The sequence below is a fragment of the Scyliorhinus torazame genome, chromosome 9, assembly GCF_047496885.1.
Source record: "Scyliorhinus torazame isolate Kashiwa2021f chromosome 9, sScyTor2.1, whole genome shotgun sequence".
NCBI classification, from domain to species: Eukaryota; Metazoa; Chordata; class Chondrichthyes; order Carcharhiniformes; family Scyliorhinidae; genus Scyliorhinus; species Scyliorhinus torazame.
Window position 1 is genome coordinate 248,654,000 of NC_092715.1, and position 25,770 is coordinate 248,679,769.

At 46.6% G+C, this 25,770-nt stretch overlaps 1 protein-coding gene across 1 annotated transcript in view; it reads left to right on the plus strand.

Annotated features, from left to right (window-relative positions):
- Nucleotides 1–25,770, plus strand: part of dnah6 (dynein, axonemal, heavy chain 6) — a 522,203-nt gene that overhangs the window by 344,760 nt on the left and 151,673 nt on the right. Inside the window, exons 56-58 of the mRNA XM_072517256.1 lie at nucleotides 8,968–9,093; nucleotides 18,319–18,483; nucleotides 21,384–21,451. Of these exons, the coding sequence (XP_072373357.1) occupies nucleotides 8,968–9,093; nucleotides 18,319–18,483; nucleotides 21,384–21,451 (359 nt within the window). The remainder of the gene's footprint in view (nucleotides 1–8,967; nucleotides 9,094–18,318; nucleotides 18,484–21,383; nucleotides 21,452–25,770) is intronic.

Below are 25,770 nucleotides of genomic sequence, written 5' to 3' on the forward strand. Positions count from 1 at the left end.
GAGAATGTCCATCCCCGTGCATTGAGAATGTCCATTCCCCATGCATTGAGAATGTCCATTCCCTGTGGATTGAGAATGTCCATTCCCCGTGCATTGAGAATGTCAATCCCGTGCATTGAGAATGTCCATCCCCGTGCATTGAGAATGCCCATCCCAGTGCATTGAGAATGTCCATCCCCGTGCAATGAGACTGTCCATTCCCCGTGCATTGAGAATATCCATCCCATGCATTGAGAATGTCCAGTCCCCGTGCATTGAGAATGTCCATTCCCTGTGCATTGAGAATGTCCATTCCCCGTGCATTGAGAATGGCCATCACCGTGCATTGAGAATGTCCATTCTCCATGCATTGAGAATGTCCATCCCTGTGCATTGAAAATGTCCATCCCCGTGCATTGAGAATGTCCATTCTCCATGCATTGAGAATGTCCAATTCCCGTGCATTGAGAACGTGCATTCCCCGTGCATTGAGAATGTCCATTTCCCGTGCATTGAGAATTTCCAATCCCTCTGAATTGAGAATGTCCATTCTCCGTGCATTGAGAATGTCCATACCCCGTGCATTGAGAATGTCCAATCCCGTGCATTGAGAATGTCCATTTTCCGTGCATTGAGAATGTCCATCCCCGTGCATTGAGAATGTCTATTCCCTGTGTATTGAAAATGTCCATCCCAGTGCATTGAGAATGTCCATTCTCCGTGCATTGAGAATGTCCATCCCCGAGCATTGAAAATGTCCTTTCCCGTGCATTGAGAATGTCCATTCTCCATGCATTGAGAATGTCCATCCCCGTGCATTGAGAATGTCCATTCCCCGTGCATTGAGAATGTCCATTCCCTGTGGATTGAGAATGTCCATTCCCCGTGCATTGAGAATGTCAATCCCGTGCATTGAGAATGCCCATCCCAGTGCATTAAGAATGCCCATCCCCGTGCAATGAGACTGTCCATTCCCCATGCATTGAGAATATCCACCCCCATGCATTGAGAATGTCCAGTCCCCGTGCATTGAGAATGTCCATTCCCCGTGCATTGAGAATGTGCACCCCCTGGCATTGAGAACGTGCATTCCCCGTGCATTGAGAATGTCCATTCCCCGTGCATTGAGAATGTCCATTTCCCGTGCATTGAGAATTTCCAATCCCTCTGAATTGAGAATGTCCATCTCCGTGATTTGAGAATGTCCATCCCTGTGCAGTGAAATGCTCATCCCCGTGCATTGAGAATGTGCATTCCATGTGCATTGAGAATGTCCATCCCTGTGCATTGAGAATGTCCATTCTCCGTGCATTGAGAATGTCCATCCCCGTGCATTGAGAATGTCCATTCTCCGTGCATTGAGAATGTCCATTGCCTGTACAGTGAGAATGTCCATTCCCGTGCATTGAAAATGTCCATTGCCCCTGCATTGAGAATGTCCATTTTCCGTGATTTGTGAATGTCCATCCCAGTGCATTGAGAATGTCCATTCCCTGTGTATTGAAAATGTCCATCCCCGTGCATTGAGAATGTCCATTCTCCGTGCATTGAGAATGTCCATGCCCGTGCATTGAAAATGTCATCCCCGTGCATTGTGAATGTCCATTCCCCGTGCATTGAGAATGTCCATGCCCGTGCACTGAGAATGTCCATTCCCCGAGCATTGAGAATGTCCATCCTCTGTACAGTGAAAATGTCCATTCCCGTGCATTGACAATGTCCATTCCCCTGCATTGAGAATGTCCATTCTCTGTACAGTGAGAATGTCCATCCCCGTGAATTGAGAATGTTCATTCCCCGTGAATTGAGAATGTTCATTCCCCGTGCATTGAGAATGTCCATCCCCGTGCATTGAGAATGTCCATTCTTCGTGCATTGTGAATGTCCAATCCCCTGCATTGAGAATGTCAATCCCCGTGCATTGAGAATGTCCATTCTCGTGCATTGAGAATGTGCATTCCCCGTGCATTGAGAACGTGCATTTCCCGTGCATTGAGAATGCCCATTCAGGTGCATTGAGAATGTTCATCCAGGTGCATTGAGAATGTCCATCCCCGTGAATTGAGAATGTTCATTCCCCTTGCATTGAGAATGTCCATCCCCGTGCATTAAGAATGTCCATTCTCCGTGCATTGTGAATGTCCAATCCCGTGCATTGAGAATGTCAATCCCCGTGCATTGAGAATGTCCATCCCCGTGCATTGAGAATGTGCATTCCCCGTGCATTGAGAATGTCCATTCCCTGTGCATTGAGAATGCCTATTCACGTGCATTGAGAATGTTCATCCTGGTGCATTAAGAATGTCCATCTCCGTGCATTGAGAATGTCCATTCCCCATGCATTTTGATTGTCCATCCCCGTGCATTGAAAATGGCCATTCCCCGTGGATTGAGAATGTCCATTCCCCGTGCATTGATAACGTCCATCCACATGCATTTAGAATGTTCATCTCCATGCATTGAGAATGTCCATCCCGTGCATTGAGAATGCCAATCTCCGTGCATTGAGAATGTCCATCAACGTGAATTGAGAATGTCCATTCCCGTGTATCGAGAATGTCAATCCCCGTGCATTGAGAATGTCCATCAACGTGAATTGAGAATGTCCATTCCCTGTGCATTGAAAATGTCCTTCCCCGTGCATTGAGAATGTCCATTCCCTGTGCATTGAGAATGTCCATTCCCTGTGCATTGAGAACGTCCATCCCCGTGCATTGAGAATGTCCATCCCCTTGCATTGTGACTGTCCATTCCCCATGCATTGAAAATGTCCATTTCCCGTGCATTGAGAATGTGCATCCCCGTGCATTGAAAATGTCCATTCCCCGTGCATTGAGAATGTCCATTCCCTGTGCATTGAGGATGCCCATTCAGGTGCATTGAGAATGTTCATCCAGGTGCATTGAGAATGTCCATCCCCGTGAATTGAGAATGTTCAATCCCCTTGCATTGAGAATGTGCATACCCGTGCATTGAGAATGTCCAATCCCCATGCATTGAGAATGTCCACTTCCCGTGCATTGAGAATTTCCAATCCCTGTGAATTGAGAATGTCCATCCCTGTGCATTGAGAATGTCCATTCTCCGTGCATTGAGAATGTCCATCCCCGTGCATTGAGAATGTCCATCACCATGCATTGAGAATGTCCATTCTCCGTGCATTGAGAATGTCCATTCCCCGTGCATTGAGAATGTCCATTCCCGTGCATTGAAAATGTCCATTGCCCCTGCATTGAGAATTTCCATTTTCCGTGATTTGAGAATGTCCATCCCAGTGCATTGAGAATGTCCATTCCCTGTGTATTGAAAATGTCCATCCCCGTGCATTGAGAATGTCCATTCTCCGTGCATTGAGAATGTCCATGCCCGTGCATTGAAAATGTCATCCCCGTGCATTGAGAATGTCCATTTCCCGTGCATTGAGAATGTCCATGCCCGTGCACTGAGAATGTCCATTCCCCGAGCATTGAGAATGTCCATCCTCTGTACAGTGAAAATGTCCATTCCCGTGCATTGAGAATGTCCATTCCCCTGCATTGAGAATGTCCATCCCCGTGCATTGAGAATGTCCATCCCCGTGCATTGAGAATGTCCATTCTTCGTGCATTGTGAATGTCCAATCCCCTGCATTGAGAATGTCAATCCCCGTGCATTGAGAATGTCCATCTCCGTGAATTGAGAATGTGCATTCCCCGTGCATTGAGAATGTCCATCACTGTGAATTGAGAATGTCCATTCCCGTGCATTGAGAATGTCCATCCCCGTGCATTGAGAACGTGCATTTCCCGTGCATTGAGAATGCCCATTCAGGTGCATTGAGAATGTTCATCCAGGTGCATTGAGAATGTCCATCCCCGTGAATTGAGAATGTTCATTCCCCTTGCATTGAGAATGTCCATCCCCGTGCATTAAGAATGTCCATTCTCCGTGCATTGTGAATGTCCAATCCCGTGCATTGAGAATGTCAATCCCCGTGCATTGAGAATGTCCATCCCCGTGCATTGAGAATGTGCATTCCCCGTGCATTGAGAATGTCCATTCCCTGTGCATTGAGAATGCCTATTCACGTGCATTGAGAATGTTCATCCTGGTGCATTAAGAATGTCCATCTCCGTGCATTGAGAATGTCCATTCCCCATGCATTTTGATTGTCCATCCCCGTGCATTGAAAATGGCCATTCCCCGTGGATTGAGAATGTCCATTCCCCGTGCATTGATAACGTCCATCCACATGCATTTAGAATGTTCATCTCCATGCATTGAGAATGTCCATCCCGTGCATTGAGAATGCCAATCTCCGTGCATTGAGAATGTCCATCAACGTGAATTGAGAATGTCCATTCCCGTGTATCGAGAATGTCAATCCCCGTGCATTGAGAATGTCCATCAACGTGAATTGAGAATGTCCATTCCCTGTGCATTGAAAATGTCCTTCCCCGTGCATTGAGAATGTCCATTCCCTGTGCATTGAGAATGTCCATTCCCTGTGCATTGAGAACGTCCATCCCCGTGCATTGAGAATGTCCATCCCCTTGCATTGTGACTGTCCATTCCCCATGCATTGAAAATGTCCATTTCCCGTGCATTGAGAATGTGCATCCCCGTGCATTGAAAATGTCCATTCCCCGTGCATTGAGAATGTCCATTCCCTGTGCATTGAGGATGCCCATTCAGGTGCATTGAGAATGTTCATCCAGGTGCATTGAGAATGTCCATCCCCGTGAATTGAGAATGTTCAATCCCCTTGCATTGAGAATGTGCATACCCGTGCATTGAGAATGTCCAATCCCCATGCATTGAGAATGTCCACTTCCCGTGCATTGAGAATTTCCAATCCCTGTGAATTGAGAATGTCCATCCCTGTGCATTGAGAATGTCCATTCTCCGTGCATTGAGAATGTCCATCCCCGTGCATTGAGAATGTCCATCACCATGCATTGAGAATGTCCATTCTCCGTGCATTGAGAATGTCCATTCCCCGTGCATTGAGAATGTCCATTCCCGTGCATTGAAAATGTCCATTGCCCCTGCATTGAGAATTTCCATTTTCCGTGATTTGAGAATGTCCATCCCAGTGCATTGAGAATGTCCATTCCCTGTGTATTGAAAATGTCCATCCCCGTGCATTGAGAATGTCCATTCTCCGTGCATTGAGAATGTCCATGCCCGTGCATTGAAAATGTCATCCCCGTGCATTGAGAATGTCCATTTCCCGTGCATTGAGAATGTCCATGCCCGTGCACTGAGAATGTCCATTCCCCGAGCATTGAGAATGTCCATCCTCTGTACAGTGAAAATGTCCATTCCCGTGCATTGAGAATGTCCATTCCCCTGCATTGAGAATGTCCATCCCCGTGCATTGAGAATGTCCATCCCCGTGCATTGAGAATGTCCATTCTTCGTGCATTGTGAATGTCCAATCCCCTGCATTGAGAATGTCAATCCCCGTGCATTGAGAATGTCCATCTCCGTGAATTGAGAATGTGCATTCCCCGTGCATTGAGAATGTCCATCACTGTGAATTGAGAATGTCCATTCCCGTGCATTGAGAATGTCCATCCCCGTGCATTGAGAACGTGCATTTCCCGTGCATTGAGAATGCCCATTCAGGTGCATTGAGAATGTTCATCCAGGTGCATTGAGAATGTCCATCCCCGTGAATTGAGAATGTTCATTCCCCTTGCATTGAGAATGTCCATCCCCGTGCATTGAGAATGTCCATTCTCCGTGCATTGTGAATGACCAATCCCGTGCATTGAGAATGTCAATCCCCGTGCATTGAGAATGTCCATCCCCGTGCATTGAGAATGTGCATTCCCCGTGCATTGAGAATGTCCATTCCCTGTGCATTGAGAATGCCTATTCACGTGCATTGAGAATGTTCATCCTGGTGCATTAAGAATGTCCATCTCCGTGCATTGAGAATGTCCATTCCCCATGCATTTTGATTGTCCATCCCCGTGCATTGAAAATGGCCATTCCCCGTGGATTGAGAATGTTCATTCCCCTTGCATTGAGAATGTCCATTCTCCGTGCATTGAGAATGTCCATCCCGTGCATTGAGAATGCCAATCTCCGTGCATTGAGAATGTCCATCAACGTGAATTGAGAATGTCCATTCCCGTGTATCGAGAATGTCAATCCCCGTGCATTGAGAATGTCCATCAACATGAATTGAGAATGTCCATTCCCTGTGCATTGAAAATGTCCTTCCCCGTGCATTGAGAATGTCCATTCCCTGTGCATTGAGAATGTCCATTCCCTGTGCATTGAGAACGTCCATCCCCGTGCATTGAGAATGTCCATCCCCTTGCATTGTGACTGTCCATTCCCCATGCATTGAAAATGTCCATTTCCCGTGCATTGAGAATGTGCATCCCCGTGCATTGAAAATGTCCATTCCCCGTGCATTGAGAATGTCCATTCCCTGTGCATTGAGGATGCCCATTCAGGTGCATTGAGAATGTTCATCCAGGTGCATTGAGAATGTCCATCCCCGTGAATTGAGAATGTTCATTCCCCTTGCATTGAGAATGTCCATCCCCGTGCATTGAGAATGTCCATTCTCCGTGCATTGTGAATGTCCAATCCCGTGCATTGAGAATGTCAATCCCCATGCATTGAGAATGTCTATCCCTGTGCATTGAGAATGTGCATTCCCCGTGCATTGAGAATGTCCATTGCCTGTGCATTGAGAATTCCCATTCACGTCCATTGAGAATGTCCATCTCCGTGCATTGAGAATGTCCATCCACGTGCATTGAAAATGTCCATTCCCCGTTCATTGAGAATGTCCATTCCCCGTGCATTGAGATTGTCCATCCCCATGCATTGAAAATGACCATTCCCCGTGGATTGAGAATGTCCATTCCCCGTGCATTGAGAATGTCCATCCACATGCATTGAGAATGTTCATCTCCGTGCATTGAGAATGTCCATCCCGTGCATTGAGAATGTCAATCTCCGTGCATTGAGAATGTCAATCCATGTGCATTGAGAATGTCCATCAATGTGAATTGAGAATGTCTATTCCCCGTGCATTGAAAATGTCCATCCCCGTGCATTGAGAATATCCATTCCCCGTGCATTGAGAATGTCCATTCCCTGTGCATTGAGAATGTCCATCCCCGTGCATTGAGAATGTCCATCCCCGTGCATTGAGAATGTCCATTCCCCATGCATTGAAAATGTCCATTTCCCGTGCATTGAGAATGTGCATCCCCGTGCATTGAGAATGTCCATCCCCGTGCATTGAAAATGTCCATTCCCCGTGCATTAACAATGTCCATTCCCCGTGCATTGAGAATGCCCATAGTGGGCAGCACGGTAGCATTGTGGATAGCACAATTGCTTCACAGCTCCAGGGTCCCAGGTTAAATTCCGGCTTGGGTCACTGTCTGTGCGGAGTCTGCACATCCTCCTCGTGTGTGCGTGGGTTTCCTCCGGATGCTCCGGTTTCCTCCCACAGTCCAAAGATGTGCAGATTAGGTGGATTGGCCACGATAAATTGCCCTTAGTGTCCAAATTTGCCCTTAGTGTTGTGTGGGGTTCACTGGGTTATGGGGATAGGGTGCAGGTGTTGACCTTGGGTAGGGTGCTCTTTCCAAGAGCCGATGCAGACTCGATGGGCCAAATGGCCTCCTTCTGCACTGTAAATTCTATGTTTCCCCGTGCATTGAGAATGTCCGTTCCCCGTGCATTGAGAATGTCCATTCTCTTTGCATTGAGAATGTCCATCCCCAGGCATTGAGAATGTCCATTCCGGTGAATTGGGAATGTCCATCCCATGCAGCGGGGAATGTGTCATCAAGACTGTCATGAAACTAGTGACAGAAGTCTTGCGGGAATATGCCATTCCGGTGACAATCCTCTCTGGGAACCTCACCTGGAGTACAGCTGCTGGTGAATGCAAACTGAGGGCCAAATCGATTGAGTGTGACAGTGAGCTCATGTACATGAAGCCCAAGTGGTGATCTTTGGAATGTGTGATGTCACAATTCTGTGCAGATGCTCATGGTTGTGGAAAATGTGTCTTTGTTGTCTTGACTCTGGAGTGAAATCTACCTTTTTATTTGAAGTACAATTTGTATGGTAATTCATGTTTAATTTGTATTGGTTCTAAATGATTGAAAAAAGTGAAACACTGTTGTTAATTTCTTCATTTGAGAGTTGTTTGGTAAAGTCTGGTTTAACATTGCTCCACAGGGATCGTAATACCATGTTTAATCGTCTTCTGTATCGATGAGCTAGCTTTTAATGACTCACTAACATCTCATCTCCATTTATCCACCCTCATAATGCGTTCCTCTTTAGATTGGACTCTTCGTCATTCTTACAATTTGGACTATCTCATATTTTGTTTGTCTCGTCGTACTGCAAATTTCTATTCCTTTTATGATTCACTGTACCATTATCAGATTTGGATGTATTTCCCACTGAGCGCACTAGACTGGCTCTGGAAGAAAGGGTATAGAAAATAAATGGACACTATTGGACAGGCACATGTTTATTTATTTATTTGTTAGATAGCATACATATTTATACATATTATTTTTTCACATGGTCAATGGAACCGCACGTAGGAAAAACATATTCCTGTCTTTTCTTCCCCTTTCAAACAACGCAACAGTCTTTTCTGACAATTCGTCAGCTCTCATGTTGAGGCAGATATTAAAGTGCATCTGATTAACTGATGCAGTGATGCAAACAGTGGCTTCCTGCTGGCCGGGTGTAAAAATTGATCAGCCGCAAAATACATTGTGATGGTAACCTTATGGATGTTAGTGAAATCCAAGTGATAATTCTCAAACTATCAATCTGTGCGGGCTCTGATTCTACACACTATTCTTTGAAAATCAAACTCCAATTGGGAATAATTGCTAGTGAAAGAGTAGCAAACCTCAACACATTTGTTTTAAAAAATATTTATGTTTACATTTTATGTCAAATCTTTGATAATGCATTCACTATTATGATTTTTCTACATAGGCAAATCGCTGGATAAGAAACATGGAAACTAAAAATGGCTTGAAAATAATTAAGCTCACAGACACTGGCTTCTTACGCACATTAGAAAATGGTATTCGGCTTGGCATGCCGATACTGTTGGAAGAGGTAAATATATTCTGCTCAATGTGTTTTTAATCTCACCCAAATAAATAACTCAGCAGCCAAGCATTATTCAAGTCATGTCACCAAGTATACGATCGCTAAAGCATGCATCGTAAACCCATGTAAAAATGACTAAAGATATTTGGTTATTGTACTTCAGATTTCACCCATCAGACACCACACTTTGTAGATGCAAATCAACAGTAAGAAGTTACATGCTTACATCTACAAGGAGATATGTGCGTAATTTAGGGTGTCTCATGGCCCAGTGGGTAGCATCCCTTCCTCTGAGCCAGAAGCTCCAGGTTCCAGGCACTCCCTGGGACTGGATGGCCTTTAAAATGTGGCTAAACGGTTTAAGTGTGAGCCTGAAAACTCCTTTCAACATGCCAGTGGCGAGTGGTAAGAGGGGGAAAAACTCTTGGCCAGCCATGCTTGATGTTGAGTTGTGCTCCTCAAACTATAAGCCCCTGGTGACAGGCTAGCGATCTGCTCCAGCTGAAAACTAGCTGAGGGAACAGATGGAAGCTGCCTTGTACTCCACTAGGGGTGGAAAGAGAATCAACAGCAAACAACGTGCAATATAGTTAAAAAGTACAGCAAACCAAAGACTGAGCTAGAGCAGAGGTTTAGAATTCGTCTTCAGTTGTGCCAGAGCCAAGGAGACTGTTCAGCGTAGTTTATTCAGAGTCAGAAAAAGGAGCTTCTGGCCAATCTACGTTCGCAAGATTGTCATCTGACCTCAAATCTGAACCCGAACAAACATTTTGCAATTTGCAAATTTCTCTCAACGAAGAAAATTTATAGCAATTGATCTGAGGTTCTGATCGCATAAAATTAATATGTTATAGCCTTAAGGAGATACAAACACACTAATTTATGAACTAAAAGACCATGTTTTACATGAGACCACACTTCCAACCTTACAAAGAGTGCATGATCCTACTTAGCTTGAGCAAGGCCATTGGGCATCCATATTAACATACTTACATATAACTAGCTGTTTCTATTTATTTATATCTGTATATTTATTAATATACCATTTAATTATAAATACTCATACACGAGAAAGGTGCATCTATCAGACTTCAACATTAATGGTGCTGCACATAGCCTCCAAATGCTAAATGGATACCAAAGCTTCCAATATGATGAGTAGGAAGCACACCAGTTGCCAGAGTTGTATAGACAAGAAATGGGCATCTAGCGTGCATGTTAGACCCTCTGTATACGCAAATAGATGCTTAACACCTGCTAGAAGAGTTCTGTGCCAGCTGCATTCAAGAGAATGAGTTTTGACATCTGGTCTATTTGGTAGTCCTTAAAGGGCCCATGAAAGGACTCCCACCGAAAAGCAAGGTTTAAGAAAATGTGAATGTGGAGCAGCACGGCGGCATAGGGTTAGCACTGCTGCCTCCGTGCCAGGGATCCGGGTCCGATGCCAAACTTGGGTGACAGTCTGTGTGGAGTTTGCACATTCTGCCCATGTCTGCATTAGTTTTCTCCAGATGCTTTGGTTTCCTCCCACAGTTTAAAGATGTGCAGGTTAAGTGGATCGACCATGCTAAATTGAGGTAATGCATTTTGGAAGGTCTAATGCAGGTAGGGAATATACAGTGAATGGTAGAACCCTCAAGAGTATTGAAAGTCAGAGAGATCTAGGTGTACAGGTCCACAGGTCACTGAAAGGGGCAACACAGGTGGAGAAGGTAGTCAAGAAGACATACGGCATGCTTGCCTTCATTGGCCGGGGCATTGAGTATAAGAATTGGCAAGTCATGTTGCAGTCGTATAGAACCTTATTTAGGCCACACCTGGAGTATAGTGTTCAATTCTGGTCGCCACACTACCAGAAGGATGTGGAGGGTTTAGAGAGGGTGCAGAAGGGATTTACCAGGATGTTGCCTGGTATGGAGGCCATTAGCTATGAGGAGCGGTTGAATAAATTTGGTTTGTTCTCACTGGAACGACGGAGGTTGAGCTCTACAAAATTATGCAGAGCATAGACAGAGTGGATAGTCAGAGGCTTTTCCCCAGGGTAAAGGGGTCAATTACTAGGGGGCATAGGTTTAAGGTGTGAGGGGCAAGGTTTAGAGGAGATGTACGAGGCAAGTTTTTTTACACAGAGGGTAGTGGGTGCCTGGAACTCGCTACCGGAAGAGGTGGTGGAAGCAGGGACGATGAGTGACATTTAAAAAAAATATATATATTTTATTCAAGATTTTTTGGCCAAACATAACAGTACATAGTTTTTCTTTTAAACAACAATAAAGCAATATAAATAACAGTGGCCAGTTTTAAACAAGTAAATAAATAATATATAAACAGAAACAAAAACAAAACTAAATGGCAACTGCCTTGTCAAAAATAGTTACTCTCCAAAGATACAATCCAACAGTCCAATATACATTACCTATAACAGATGTCTATACATAGACAATGACATCCCTAAGAGCCCGCCCGGATCCTCCCCCCGCCCCCCTCCCCCCCTCCCCCCTGGGTTGCTGCTGTTGTTTTCCTTCTTTTTCATTCCCTCTATCGTTCTGTGAGGTAGTTGACAAACGGTTGCCACTGCCTGGTGAACCCTTTAGCCGAACCCCTTTATACGAACTTGATCCGTTCTAACTTTATAAACCCTGCCATGTCGTTTATCCAGGTCTCCACGCCCGGGGGTTTGGCTTCCTTCCACATAAGCAATATCCTGCGCCGGGCTACTAGGGACGCAAAGGCCAAAACATCAGCCTCTCTCGCCTCCTGCACTCCCGGCTCTTCTGCAACCCCGAATATAGCCAACCCCCAGCCTGGCTCGACCCGGACCCCCACCACCTTCGAAAGCACCTTTGCCACCCCCACCCAGAACCCCTGTAGTGCCGGGCATGACCAGAACATGTGGGTGTGATTCGCTGGGCTTCTTGAGCATCTCCCACACCTATCCTCTACCCCGAAAAATGTACTGAGCCGTGCTCCAGTCATATGCGCCCTGTGTAGAACCTTGAATTGTATCAGGCTTAGCCTGGCACACGAGGACGACGAGTTTACCCTACGTAGGGCATCAGCCCACAGCCCCTCCTCAATCTCCTCCCCCAGCTCTTCTTCCCATTTCCCTTTCAGCTCATCTACCATGATCTCCCCCTCGTCCCTCATTTCTCTATATATGTCCGACACCTTACCATCCCCCACCCATGTCTCTGAGATCACTCTATCCTGCACCTCCTGCGTCGGGAGCTGCGGGAATTCCCTCACCTGTTGCCTCACAAAAGCCCTCAGTTGCATATACCGAAATGCATTCCCTTGGGGCAACCCATATTTCTCCGTCAGCGCTCCCAGACTCGCAAATGTCCCATCTACGAACAGATCTCTCAATTGTACTACCCCAGCTCTTTGCCATGCTCCAAATCCCCCATCCATTCTCTCCGGAACAAACCTATGGTTATTTCTTATCGGGGACCGCACCGAGGCTCTCGTCCTTCCCCCATGCCGTCTCCACTGCCCCCAAATTTTTAATGTTGCCACCACCACCGGGCTTGTAGTATATTTCTTCGGTGAGAACGGCAACGGTGCCGTCACCATTGCGTGTAAGCTGGTCCCCTTGCAGGACGCCCTCTCCAATCTCTTCCACGCCGCTCCCTCCCCTTCTCCCATCCACTTACACACCATTGAAATATTGGCGGCCCAGTAATAATCATTTAGGCTCGGTAGTGCCAACCCCCCCCCCTATCCCTACTACGCTGCAAGAACCCCCTCCTCACTCTCGGGGTCTTCCCGGCCCACACAAAACTCATAATGCTTTTCTCGATTCTCTTAAAAAAAGCCTTCGTGACCATCACCGGGAGGCACTGAAACACAAAGAGGAATCTCGGGAAAACCACCATTTTAACCGCCTGCACCCTACCCGCCAGTGACAGGGACACCATGTCCCATCTCTTGAAGTCCTCCTCCATCTGTTCCACCAATCGTGTTAAATTAAGCCGGTGTAAGGTTCCCCAATTCTTGGCTATCTGAATCCCCAAGTACCGGAAGTCTCTTGTTACCTTCCTCAGCAGTAAATCCTCTATTTCCCTGCTCTGCTCCCCCGGATGCACCACAAACAACTCACTTTTCCCCATGTTCAATTTATACCCCGAAAAATCCCCAAACTCCCCAAGTATCCGCATTATCTCTGGCATCCCCTCCACCGGGTCCGCCACATACAACAACAAATCATCCGCATACAAAGATACCCGGTGTTCTTCTCCTCCCCTAAACACTCCCCTCCACTTCCTGGAACCCCTCAGTGCCATGGCCAGGTGCTCAATCGCCAGTGCAAACAATAACGGAGACAGGGGACACCCCTGCCTCGTCCCTCTGTAAAGCCGGAAATAATCAGACCCCCGTCCATTCGTAACCACACTCGCCATCGGTGCCCTATGCAGCAACTGTACCCATCCAATATACCCAGCTCCAAAGGCAAATCTCCTCAGCACCTCCCACAGATAATCCCACTCCACTCTATCAAATGCTTTCTCGGCATCCATCGCCACCACTATCTCCACTTCCCCCTTTGGCGGGGGCATCATCATTACCCCTAGCAACCTCCGTATGTTCGTGTTCAGCTGTTTCCCCTTCACAAACCCAGTTTGGTCCTCATGAACCACCCCCGGGACACAGTCCTCTATCCTCGTCGCCATTACCTTGGCCAGAATCTTAGCATCCACATTTAAAAGAGAAATGGGCCTGTAGGACCCGCATTGCAGCGGGTCTTTTTCCTTCTTTAGGAGGAGCGATATCGTTGCCTCTGACATAGTCGGGGACAACTGCCCCCTTTCCCTAGCCTCATTAAAGGTTCTCGTCAGAAGCGGGGCCAGCAAGTCCATATACTTCCTATAAAATTCCACTGGGAATCCGTCTGGTCCCAGGGCCTTCCCCGCCTGCATGTTCCCAATCCCTTTCACTACCTCCTCCATCTCAATCTGTGCTCCCAGTCCCGCCCTCTCCTGCTCCTCCACCTTACGGAATTCCAGCTGAATCCAGAAAGCACATCATTCTCTCCTTCCCTTCCGGGGGCTGAGCTTTATATAATCTTTCGTAGAATGCCTTGAACACCCCATTCACTCTCTCCGCTCCCCGCTCCATCTCTCCCTCCTCGTCTCTCACCCCCCCATCTCCCTCGCTGCTCTCCTCTTCCTCAGTTGGTGGGCCAGCAACCGGCTCGCCTTCTCCCCATATTCATACTGTACACCTTGTGCCTTCCTCCATTGTGCCTCTGCATTACCCGTAGTCAACAAGTCAAATTCTACATGTAGCCTTTGCCTTTCCCTGTCTAGTCCCTCCTCCGGTGCCTCCGCATATTGTCTGTCCACCCTCAGAAGTTCTTTCAACAACCGCTCCCTTTCCCTACCCTCCTGCTTTCCTTTATGTGCCCTGATAGATATCAGCTCCCCTCTAACCACTGCCTTCAACGCCTCCCAGACCACTCCCACCTGAACCTCCCCATTGTCATTAAACTCCAAGTACCTTTCAATACACCCCCTCACCCTTAAACATACCCCCTCATCTGCCAATAGTCCCATGTCCATTCTCCAGGGCGGGTGCTGTTCTTTTTCCTCCCCTATCTCGAGGTCCACCCAATGTGGAGCGTGGTCCGAGATAGCTATAGCCGTGTACTCCGTCCCTGTCACCTTCGGGATCAGCGCCCTACCCAAAACAAAAAAGTCTATCCGTGAATATACTTTATGGACATAGGAGAAAAACGAGAACTCCTTACTCCTAGGCCTGCTAAATCTCCAGGGGTCTACTCCTCCCATCTGCTCCATAAAGTCCTTGAGCACCCTAGCTGCAGCCGGCCTCCTCCCGGTCCTGGACCTCGATCTGTCCAGCCCAGGGTCCAGCACCGTATTGAAGTCTCCCCCCATTACCAACTTTCCCGCCTCTAGGTCCGGGATACGTCCCAACATACGCCTCATAAAATTGGCATCATCCCAGTTCGGGGCATGTACGTTCACTAGAACCACCGCCTCCCATTGCAATCTGCCACTCACCATCACATATCTACCCCCACTATCCGCCACTATGGTCTTTGCCTCAAACAGTACCCGTTTCCCCACTAATATAGCCACCCCCCTGTTCTTTGCGCCTAACCCCGAATGAAACACCTGCCCCACCCATCCTTTGCGTAGTCTGACCTGGTCTATCAGTTTCAGATGCGTCTCCTGCAACATAACCACATCTGCCTTTAATTTCTTTAGGTGTGCGAGTACCCGTGCCCTTTTAATCGGCCCGTTCAGCCCTCTCACATTCCACGTGATCAGCCTGGTTGGGGGGCTCTTTACCCCCCACCCCCTTGTCGACTAGCCATCCCCTTTTTTAATCCAGCTCCTCACCCGGTTCCCACGTAGCCGTATCTCCCCCCGACGGCGCCCTCCCGCCTCGACCACCCCACCCCGTACCAGCTCCCCCTTCTCCCCAGCAGCAGCAACCCAGTTAACCCCCCCCCCCCCCCCCGCTAGATCCTTTTCTAGCGTAATTGCACCCCCCATGTTGCTCCCAGAAGTCAGCAAACTCTGGCTGACCTCGGCTTCCCCCCGTGACCTCGGCCCCCACTGTGCGAGGCCCCCTCCTTCCTGCTTCCCTGTTCCCGCCATGATTACCATAGCGCGGGAACAAAGCCCGCGTTTCCCACTTGGCCCCACCCCTAATGGCCGACGCCCACAATTCCTCATCCTCCCTCCCCCCCCCCCCCCGCTCCGCACGACATGGGGAAGAGAGAAAAGTTACAGGGTCGCAAGATTAACAACTTGAGAGATCATCCCTTCCCCCTTTTTCCCCCCCTTCACCCCACGTAATCACCCCACCACTTTGTCCCAAACGTTCTTTTTCTGGCCCGCCTATTCCAGCTGCTCCCCCACAATGAATGTCCATGCCTCTTCTGCCGTCTCAAAGTAGTGGTGCTTCCTTGGTGTGTGACCCACAGTCTTGCCGGTTGCAACATTCCAAATTTGACCTTCCTTTTGTGAAGCACCGCCTTGGCCCGATTAAAACTTGCCCTCCTTCTCGCCACCTCCGCACTCCAATCTTGATATACGCGGATCACCGCGTTCTCCCACCTACTGTTCCGAGTTTTCTTCGCCCATCTGAGGACCATCTCTCTGTCATTATATCGGAGAAATCTCACCACTATGGCTCGAGGTATTTCTCCAGCCCTCGGTCTTCGCGTCATAACTCGATAAGCTCCCTCCACCTCCAACGGGCCCATCGGGGCCTCCGATCCCATTAACGAGTGAAGCATCGTGCTCACATATGCCCTGACGTCCGCCCCTTCTGCACCTTCGGGAAGACCAAGAATCCTTAAATTCTTCCTCCTCGCATTATTCTCCAGCACCTCCAGCCTTACCACACACCTTTTTGTGTTGTGCCTCGTGCATCTCTGTCTTCACCACCAAGCCCTGTATTTCGTCTTCATTTTCAGCGGCCTTTGCCTTCACGACCCGAAGCTCCTGCTCCTGGGTCTTTTGCTCCTCCTTTAGCTCTTCAATCGCCTGTAATATCGGGGCCAGCAGCTCCTTCTTCATCTCCTTTTTAAGTTCTTCCACACAGCGCCGCAGGAACTCTTGTTGGTCAGGGCCCCATACTAGACGGCCAGATGAGTGACATTTAAGGGGCATCTTGACAAATACATGAATAGGATGGGAATAGAGGGATACGGAATTTTAGTTTAGACCGGCAGCATGGTCGGCATGGGCTTGGAGGGCCGAAGGGCCTGTTCCTGTGCTGCACTTTTCTTTGTTCTTTGTTCTAAATTACCCCTTAGGCTGGGGTTACAGGAGGGGGATTGGGCTCAGGTAAGGTGGTCTTTTGAATATGCAGACTCGATGGACTGGAACCGCCTCTTTTTGCATAAATCTATGATTCTATGAGCCGCTATTTCCAATATAAAACAGTGAGCCTCTGCTACTTATCTCTCTCCCTGCCCCCACCTGTGATTAAAACACCAAGCAGCAGTCTCTGGAGTAATAAAACTTGTCAGTTACTGGCTAATGAATGTATTGCTGTGGGAAATTAAATGGAAGATCTGAATTTCAAATGCTGTCAAAGGCATTTAAAGCTTTTTGAAGTGTACATGGCTTTCGAGAAAGCCTCTGACACTTCGAGCAGCTGCCGCTTTAAACACTTTTATCTGAGGTAGCAGATGTTAGGAAAGGGTAAGTGGTTTTTCACCCTACTTCCTCGACTGCAGACAGGGATCTCTGATGGGGCATCTCTGATGGGGGCCTGATGGGATGGTCTCTGTTGGGGGGGTCTGATTGGGGGGGGGGGGGGGGTCAGTGGGGGGTTCAGATCACTCTCATGCGTATGTGCTATAGGGGGTGACCTGTTATTTCTTTTTTTAAATACATTTAGAGTACCCAATTATTTTGTTTTCCAATTAAGGGGCAATTTAGTGTGGTCAATCCACCGAACCTGCAATCTTTGGGTTATGGGAGTGAAACCCACGCAGACATGGGGAGAATGTGCAAACTCCACACGGACAGTGACCCAGGTCCGGGATTTGAAGTGCTAACCACTGCGCCACGTGCCACCCCGTGACCAGGTATTTTCATGGTGGTGGTAGGGGCTGGAGGGTGGGGAAGAACGCCCCTGCTTGTCAGCGGAGGGGATGGGAGGTGCAGGATTTGCATTGTCGGGGGGAGGGGGGCATGCTGCCAGACCTCTGTACCGGGCTACCCACTCAAAATGGCAGTCCAATACTGGGATTCCGACAGAATCCTGCGAGCTCTCCTCCGTGCATAAATTTACATGAGAAAGGAGAGGCCATCGCCCGGTGTCGTGTGGAGACCAGAAGCGATTATATTCCGGTGGGAGCACTTCGTCTCCAGATGGAGAATCCAGCCTATTGGAGACATATCGATAAATAGAAAGAGAGAGAAGGGAAGACTGAGACAAAAACAGTGAGAGAACACTGAGGTAGTTAGAAGTGATATGCAATACTCTGCATGTGAGGAATACTTCATGAGAATTACTACATTATTATTGCGGGTAGAAATCAAATCACATTGTACCCATTTTACATCTATTTCAGGCTGGAAGTTGGTCTAAATTGTTAAATAGTTCTGTTATGATAAAATAGCACATCTTCCAACTCACTGTGAGGAAGACCTTTGTATACCTGCTACTGTCTTGTGCTTTTCTATCTTCACACTAAAACAACCATCATTTGTTATGTTGACTCAATATTTTGCTTTTAAATTATAGCTGAGGGAGAGCTTGGATCCATCCCTGGAGCCTATTCTTCTCAATCAGACATTTTTGGCAGGTGGCAGATTGCTCATGCGGCTGGGAGATACAGACATTGATTACGACAAAAACTTCAAATTTTACATGACAACCAAAATGTCCAATCCGCACTATCTACCAGAGGTATTTCTGATAGTTTTATTTTTTAACTTTTGTTCCATCATCCCCCACTTTTACTTCTGGCATACGCAAAGTTGCTGTTATCATTTGAAAGTATGGTTTTGAGCATTCGTAGGCCTCTGGATTTTTACTCAAGCGCCTAATCTTCACAGGTGAAGCCAGACAATGTGCATTGATAGGTATTTGCCCCGAAAAGACACCATTCGGCTAACCCTGACCCTGTCCACGTCAAGTGCTCATCCTTTTCAGCAAGGATTACCGATGGCAGGTGTCATGGTAACTTGATTATAAGCCATTAGGCAAAACTACTACAAAACAGATAATAGTGAATTGAGTAATAACACCTGGATTATAAGGTCAAGTTCTTTGTACTTATGTAATGATCTCCTCTTGGACCAACATGGGAAGAGGTCCTTTTAAGACCGTTTTGGCTTAACCTGTGATTTGCATTTATTTGCCAGGAGTTATATTCTTTCCTTCCACACACCTGTAATATTTGTATTCTACCACCAATTTCTGCTCTATTTTAAAAATTCAGATTGCAAAGCATGGTCTGTTTTCAAATACAGCAGAAGGGGGTTGGCCATCTGAGTTTGCACAGCTTGCGCTTTAAGGTGGTGTCCTTAAATATTTTCTCTCGATTTGTACTGGAAATATCATACTGTCTGAGAAAATTGAATTTAATACCATAGCTCCAATAGGTAAATTATCGTTTTGTGTGTGCAAATAAATTTACAGAGACTCAGTCACTCTCTTATACCTCTTCACAAGATTTTAGAATACTTGGGATGATTCCACAATTCAGGCCATTGCAGGCAGCACATCTGGTGAAATCGCTGATGTACTGCCATGATTTTCTGCCCATTAAAATGAATGGACAAAAAGATCATGAGCTTTATGTCTGTGATATCCGAGTTATGCTTCTCGAGAGCCTTGGATTGTGGATTCGTTCCTATTGAGGATTGACTATAATTTTAGATAAGGTTGCATTCTCGGAAGCGACAGTTTGCTTGGTGTACATGATTGGATATAATTAATATCTATTGCTGTAAATCTGTTCTTATCACAGATAATCACTTGTTGATTTTCTATACAAACATCTTTCAGACATTTCATAAACTCAAGGAATACATGTCACAATTTTCTGAAGTGAGGGAAAATGAAAAGCCTACATTTTGGTGGAACATTCCGGTTCTGCAGCAGAAGGAACTTTGGCCGATGGGGGATCTTAATTTGGCATGAGGCCAAAAATCAGTCTCCTGCGGCAAGATGAACTTCAGCAATTATGTTCTTGCCACATGAAAGTCCTCAAGCAAGTTGACGGACAATGTCAGGCAGCTTGTTTGCATGCATTAGCCGGTCATACATTCTTTTTAAAAGGCCACCTTGCCAGAATTAGGTTCCCCCACCAAATTATGTTCCCTGCCAGTGGAAAATGAGAAAGTTAATTTTTATAACGGTACATAAGTGTCATGCAACTGGCAAGGTACACTTCTTCCATGATTAATGGTGAGTTACCACTGCACTGATCTCTTTAGGGAGTGTCTGTAAATGCCAGCCGATGCTTGAGACCAGATGGTGGGAGTGAAAGTTGTGTGGTGAGTGAGCAATGAAGGGAGGTTCGTGGGAAGGGCAGAGTAGTGGCTGCACAAAGGCAGAAGGTTTAGTGTCAGCTGCCCAGGTTCCCACCGGGCCTCCAACCCCATGAGGTAACAGCAGAGTCAGTGACTTCCAGCAAATCCCCACCACAATGTTCACTGCAGTGAATGCAGAAGTAATAAGCTGACCAGCGCTAGCTCACATGTGGTTAGCCATTTCATTCCCCAGCGGAAATCACCCTGAGTTCTGCTCCCACCACCGAACTTAGACTGGAATCTTTCATTCTGTTAGACAGGAATCTTTCATTCTGTTAGACGGGAATCTTTCATTCTGTTAGACTGGAATCTTTCATTCTGTTAGACAGGAATCTTTCATTCTGTTAGACAGGAATCTTTCATTCTGTTAGACTGGAATCTTTCATTCTGGAGTCTATGGGTGCGATTTGCCCAAAAGCGAACAAAGTCCCATAGCGATCATGTTTAGCTGCCTGTTTCCCGGCACTCGCAGTGCCAAGAAACACATGGATATTCTACTCAACTCACATTGTATAAGGGGCCTGAATGGGGATCGCACGGCCAAGGTCACACATAGCACTGTTTTGTACAGCGGGAAGCTCTGTTCATTGGAACTCCCCAGTGCAGCCGAGAGATTGGGACGCCGTTTTTAAATGGCGTCCCGATCTCCGAGACCCCTAAAACAATCCCTGACTTCCTACACCCCACCAATACCCACGCAGGGCACCCCTTGTCCCGATTGTGCGCATGGAAAAGTGCCAGCTTGGCACTGCTAGCTGGAAGTGCCATTTGGGCACCTTGGCAGTGCCAGGCTGGCACCCAGTTATCACTGCCAAAGTGTCCAGATGGCACCAGCAGAGCCAGTGCAGCATCATGCCCAAAGAGCATGCGGCTGAGGGCCTCTGAGCCCCTGGCAGACCCATACAAATGTTGTTCCATCTGGCCCCTAGTTTTTGCATAGCAGTGCTGAATGGCGCTCATCCGAGGTCTCTGAGGTGAAGGGGATGAATCACAAAGCCTCGGGAATTTGCACATGAGAGTCAGAATAGCTGTCTCGTTCTAATATGCAGATTTGCCAAAACGTGATCACATGACTTGCGAGATCGAATTGGATCCTGTGAGGTGTTGCGAGCCAGGTAGATCCGGGGAGCATGGTCTCCCGACTTTTATCGGCTGTGTGGCGCCGCAGCGAGCTTCCGGTGCAGCGTGACCATTGGATCGTGCCCTATTTGTTGAAAATATGTTCTGATATTTTATAATTTATCATATAATATCATCATTTTTCATCAGGTATGTATAAAGGTTACCATTATCAACTTCACTGTGACCAAATCTGGCCTGGAAGATCAGGTGTTAAGGTAAGGTTTCTTGTTTTTTTGTGATCCAACACTTTTCTATCCTACACATATTTTCCATCATTGGAATGCACCTGAATCATTTTATTGTAATGTACCTTTCAATCATCAATAGCTGGTATGCTTTCCAATTCTTTCACTGACTGAGTTCACAATGAAGTGTGCACTGTAATATAAAACTCATACTGTGTTGTATGAATAAAGTAATATTAGAAGCTGGCAGGATGATTTTCAGAAAGGCGTATTTGACTGTGAGCTGCATTTGGCCTTTTAAGAATTTTGGATTAATTTTAGCAGCGTTAGAGCAAAAATTGATTGCAAGCAGAGGGTGAATTATGAAAGCAGATTTCATTGTGTAAAGTGATTTAGAGTGCCCTGTTGAGAAACATTACCTGAAAAAATATTACTTCGTATTCCAATAATACAAAGTAATGTATCAATATAATTCACTCCTGTGTATCATGTATCTATAGTTTCTCATAAAATGTAGATAGGCATTGCTCCAAAAAGTTATGACTAGCCCCTAGGTCAACATTCTTTAAAGAGTTTTCAATTTTAAAAATATCAATTTACACCTTCAATACTTTTACACTTGGAAGTGGACTTGTGATACAAGTGTGCTGTGCAACATTACGCGATCACGTAGCATTGGATCATAGAATCATTCACAGTGCAGAAGGGGGGCTTTTGGCCCATCGAGTCTGCACCAGCCCTTGAAAAGAATACTCTAATTAAGCCCAAGCCTCCACCCCATCCCCGTAACCCAGTAACCTTTGGACAGTAAGGGACAATTTGGCATAGCCAATCCACCTAATCTGCACATTTTTGCACTGTGGGAGGAATCTGGAGCACCTGGAGGAAACCCACGCAGACACGGGGAGAACGTGCGGACTCCGCACAGTGACCCAAGCCGGAATCGAACCTGGGACCCTGTAGCAGTGCTAATGACTGTGATACCATGTCCATATTGCCTTCCCTCCTCCGCTGGAACTATACCAGGAGCAGGGTGAGATTTCAGATGGCCTACCTGCCCTTGAGACAATTGATGCCCTTAAGTGGTCAATTAATGGCCATTTAAGGGCCGCCTTCTGCCACTGCTGGTGTAACAGTGAGATGGGGAGGGTGTGTCCTAGATTTCAAAGGAAGAAAAGGAATTCTTGCAGAAGGAGAAGAGGCTACTGTGTTTCCACAGTTGGTGGTTTGCACCCACACGAGGAGCCAAGAATTACATTATGTGGCTCAGACAGACTTTTCGGGCATGTCGGAAAACCGTTGTCTTTGCCATTGTCCGCTCGGTAGAGAAGTTGTGCCATTTGCTGACTTTCAGACAACATCCAACTACGGGTCAGTTTTGTCTGTTACAGTTAGTTATCACTGAATTGCACTTTTATGCTACTGGCTTATATCCTCAGGGTCAGTCATCTGTACATTGATACACAAAAGAGGTCACTTCAGCCTTATCTGCCAGAACCAATACATTTGTCACTTTACCAATGGAAAGGAGGGAACAATTGGAAAGGACCCGGAAATTCTCCAAGATTTATTTTAATAAATATAGGCCCTCAATGATGATATGCATCTTACCATTAAGACACCAAAAATCCATTTAATGGTGTGTATAAACTGACTTGAATTTAATTTGACCAATGTGCAGGAGTGGTTGAATATAATGATGCCAAATAAAATGTCACAGTCACCTTGACTCTTTGATCTTGAAATAGTTAATGGTGCCAAAAAATTGGACAAAGCAGGTAAGAAGGGTGGATGGGGGCTAGACTAGAGATAAGTCTCCTTCCACTGACAATAGTCCAGAAAATAATGAGGCTTATGCTTCCAGTTAAATTCTTGTTGAATGTTGAAGCAACACATCCAATACCTGGGTTTGAATTGATGGACAATGGTACCAGTACGAGGGAAGGAAGGACCTGTTCCGATGGGACAGTCTTCGTCTGAACCATGCTGGGCCCAGAGTCCTGGCAAATCGCATAACTAGGACTGTAGACAGGGCTTCAAACTAAGCGGAGGTTCAGTTGCAGGAAAAATGAGAGAACTAAAATTAAAGGAGGAGGTAGGAGTGCAGGTTAGCGAAGTGATGGATGGTTACCAGAAATAAAAGGATCAAAAACATAGAAACATAGGAAATATGAGCAGGAGGCTCTTGGAGCCAGCTCCGCCATTCATTATGATCATGTCTGATAGTCTAACTCAATAGCCTGATCCAGCCTTCTCTTCATATTCTTTGATCCCCTTTGCCCCAAACGCGATATCGAACTGCTTCTTGGAAACAGACAACGTTTTGGGTTCAACAGGCTCAATGCTCTCTGGGTGAAGATATTTCTCCTCATCTCTGTCCTAAACGGTCTACCCCTCAGACTGTGACGCCTGGTTCTGGACACCATGACCATCGAGAACATCCTTCCTGCATCTATCCTGTCTAGACCTGTTAGAATTTTCCAAGTTTCTCTGAGATCCATTCATTCTTCTGAACTCCAGCGAGTACAATCCTAACAAACTCAAGCTCTCCTCATACGTCAGTCCCGTCATCTGAGGAATCAATCTGGTAAACACTCTCTGCATTCGCTCTAGAGCAAAAACATTCTTCTGAGATAAGGAGACCAAAACCACACACAATATTCCAGGTGTGGCTTCATCGAGGCTCTGTATAATTGCAGCAAGACCTCCCTGCTCCTGTACTATAATCCTCTCGCTATGAAGGCCAACATATAATTTGCCTTCCTTGCTGCTGCACCTGCATGTTTATCTTCAGCGACTGGTTTATGAGGACACCAGGTCGCGTTACACATTCCCCTCTCCTAATTTATGGGTGTTCAGATAATATGCCTTCCATTTCTGTCACCAAAGTGGATAACCTCACATTTATCACATTTAGGGCAGCACGGTAGCCTTGTGGATAGCACAATTGCTCCACAGCTCCAGGGTCCCAGGTTCGATTCTGGCTTGGGTCACTGTCTGTGCGGAGTCTGCACATCCTCCCCGTGTGTGCGTGGGTTTCCTCCGAGTGCTCCGGTTTCCTCCCACAGTCAAAAGATGTGCAGGTTAGGTGGATTGGCCGTGATAAATTGCCCTTAGTGTCCAAAATTGCCCTTAGTGGGGTTACTGGGTTACGGGGTTATGGGGATAGGGTGGCGGTGTTGACCTTGGGTAGGGAGCTCTTTCCAAGAGCCGGTGCAGACTCGATGGGCCGAATGGCCTCCTTCTGCTCTGTAAATTCTATGATTATCCAAAATAGCGGAGGCTGCAGCTGTATTTTGACAGGCTAGATTTTCATTAACAAGGCAGCATGTTTTAGCCAGGAAATATCCTGACTTGGCAGACCCGTCTCCACATAAACGGCCCCCTCAGGCATTATTTTTGCTGTGGGGAGGCAGGATCATTTCAGGACCACCAACATAGAAGCAGTTCGGATGAGGCCACAGAGTTCGATGAGTACTAAGGCGGGTTGGTTAGAACGCCCACCTCTATTTTCTGGAACATTGCCCCTGTTGTATTAAAGGCTGATAGGCATCCTGACCTCACATCCCCTAACCCACGCACCCACTCACCACGCTCTCTCCATGCACCCCAAGCCACCTTCATTCTCCTATGCTCCTTCCATGGCCACGCATGTACTATGCTCTGCGTATAGAACCAATGGGGCATATAATAACAATGGTAAGTCTTGAAATGCTCATGAAGAAATTGCCCAATCAGAAATCTGTTTTGAAAAAAAATGCTGCACTTACAATCTTATAAAGTGTCACTCAGAAACTTCATTCATAAGTGTCATTCATAACTTCAATAACAGAAACTTTAGCTGACTCTCAATCATGTCCATATAACATGCAGACATTGAAAAAAAAACTGATAAAAGAAAGAATAACTTATTATTACATCACAAAGATGTCAATAAATCAATGGTAACATCCCACTTCAACCTGAGTATACAGACCCCTACTGAGCTAATCCATTAATGAAGCTTGGAGCTCAGCCAAGCATGCATAATGCAGCCCATCTGCCTTTGCCCTAATTGAAGCCTTTAGATTACTAAATAATGGCCACTTAAGGGCCATTTCTTGCCCTCTCTGTAATTTTGAGGCCGACAAAATGTGTTCAGGGAAGGGGACATAGTCCAGCATGTGATCCTTCTCGGGTAGAAAAGGGGGACAGTAGAGGAAGTTTCCATTACTTTGTCAATCATGCAACCTATGCCCAAGGTGGGGAGCACCTGTTCTCCCCCCACCTGGACATCAAATCATGAGCCCCACCCCTGTCTCCCCACCTCCACAAGTCTCCCTTCTTCTCCCTACTGCCATCCGGGGACT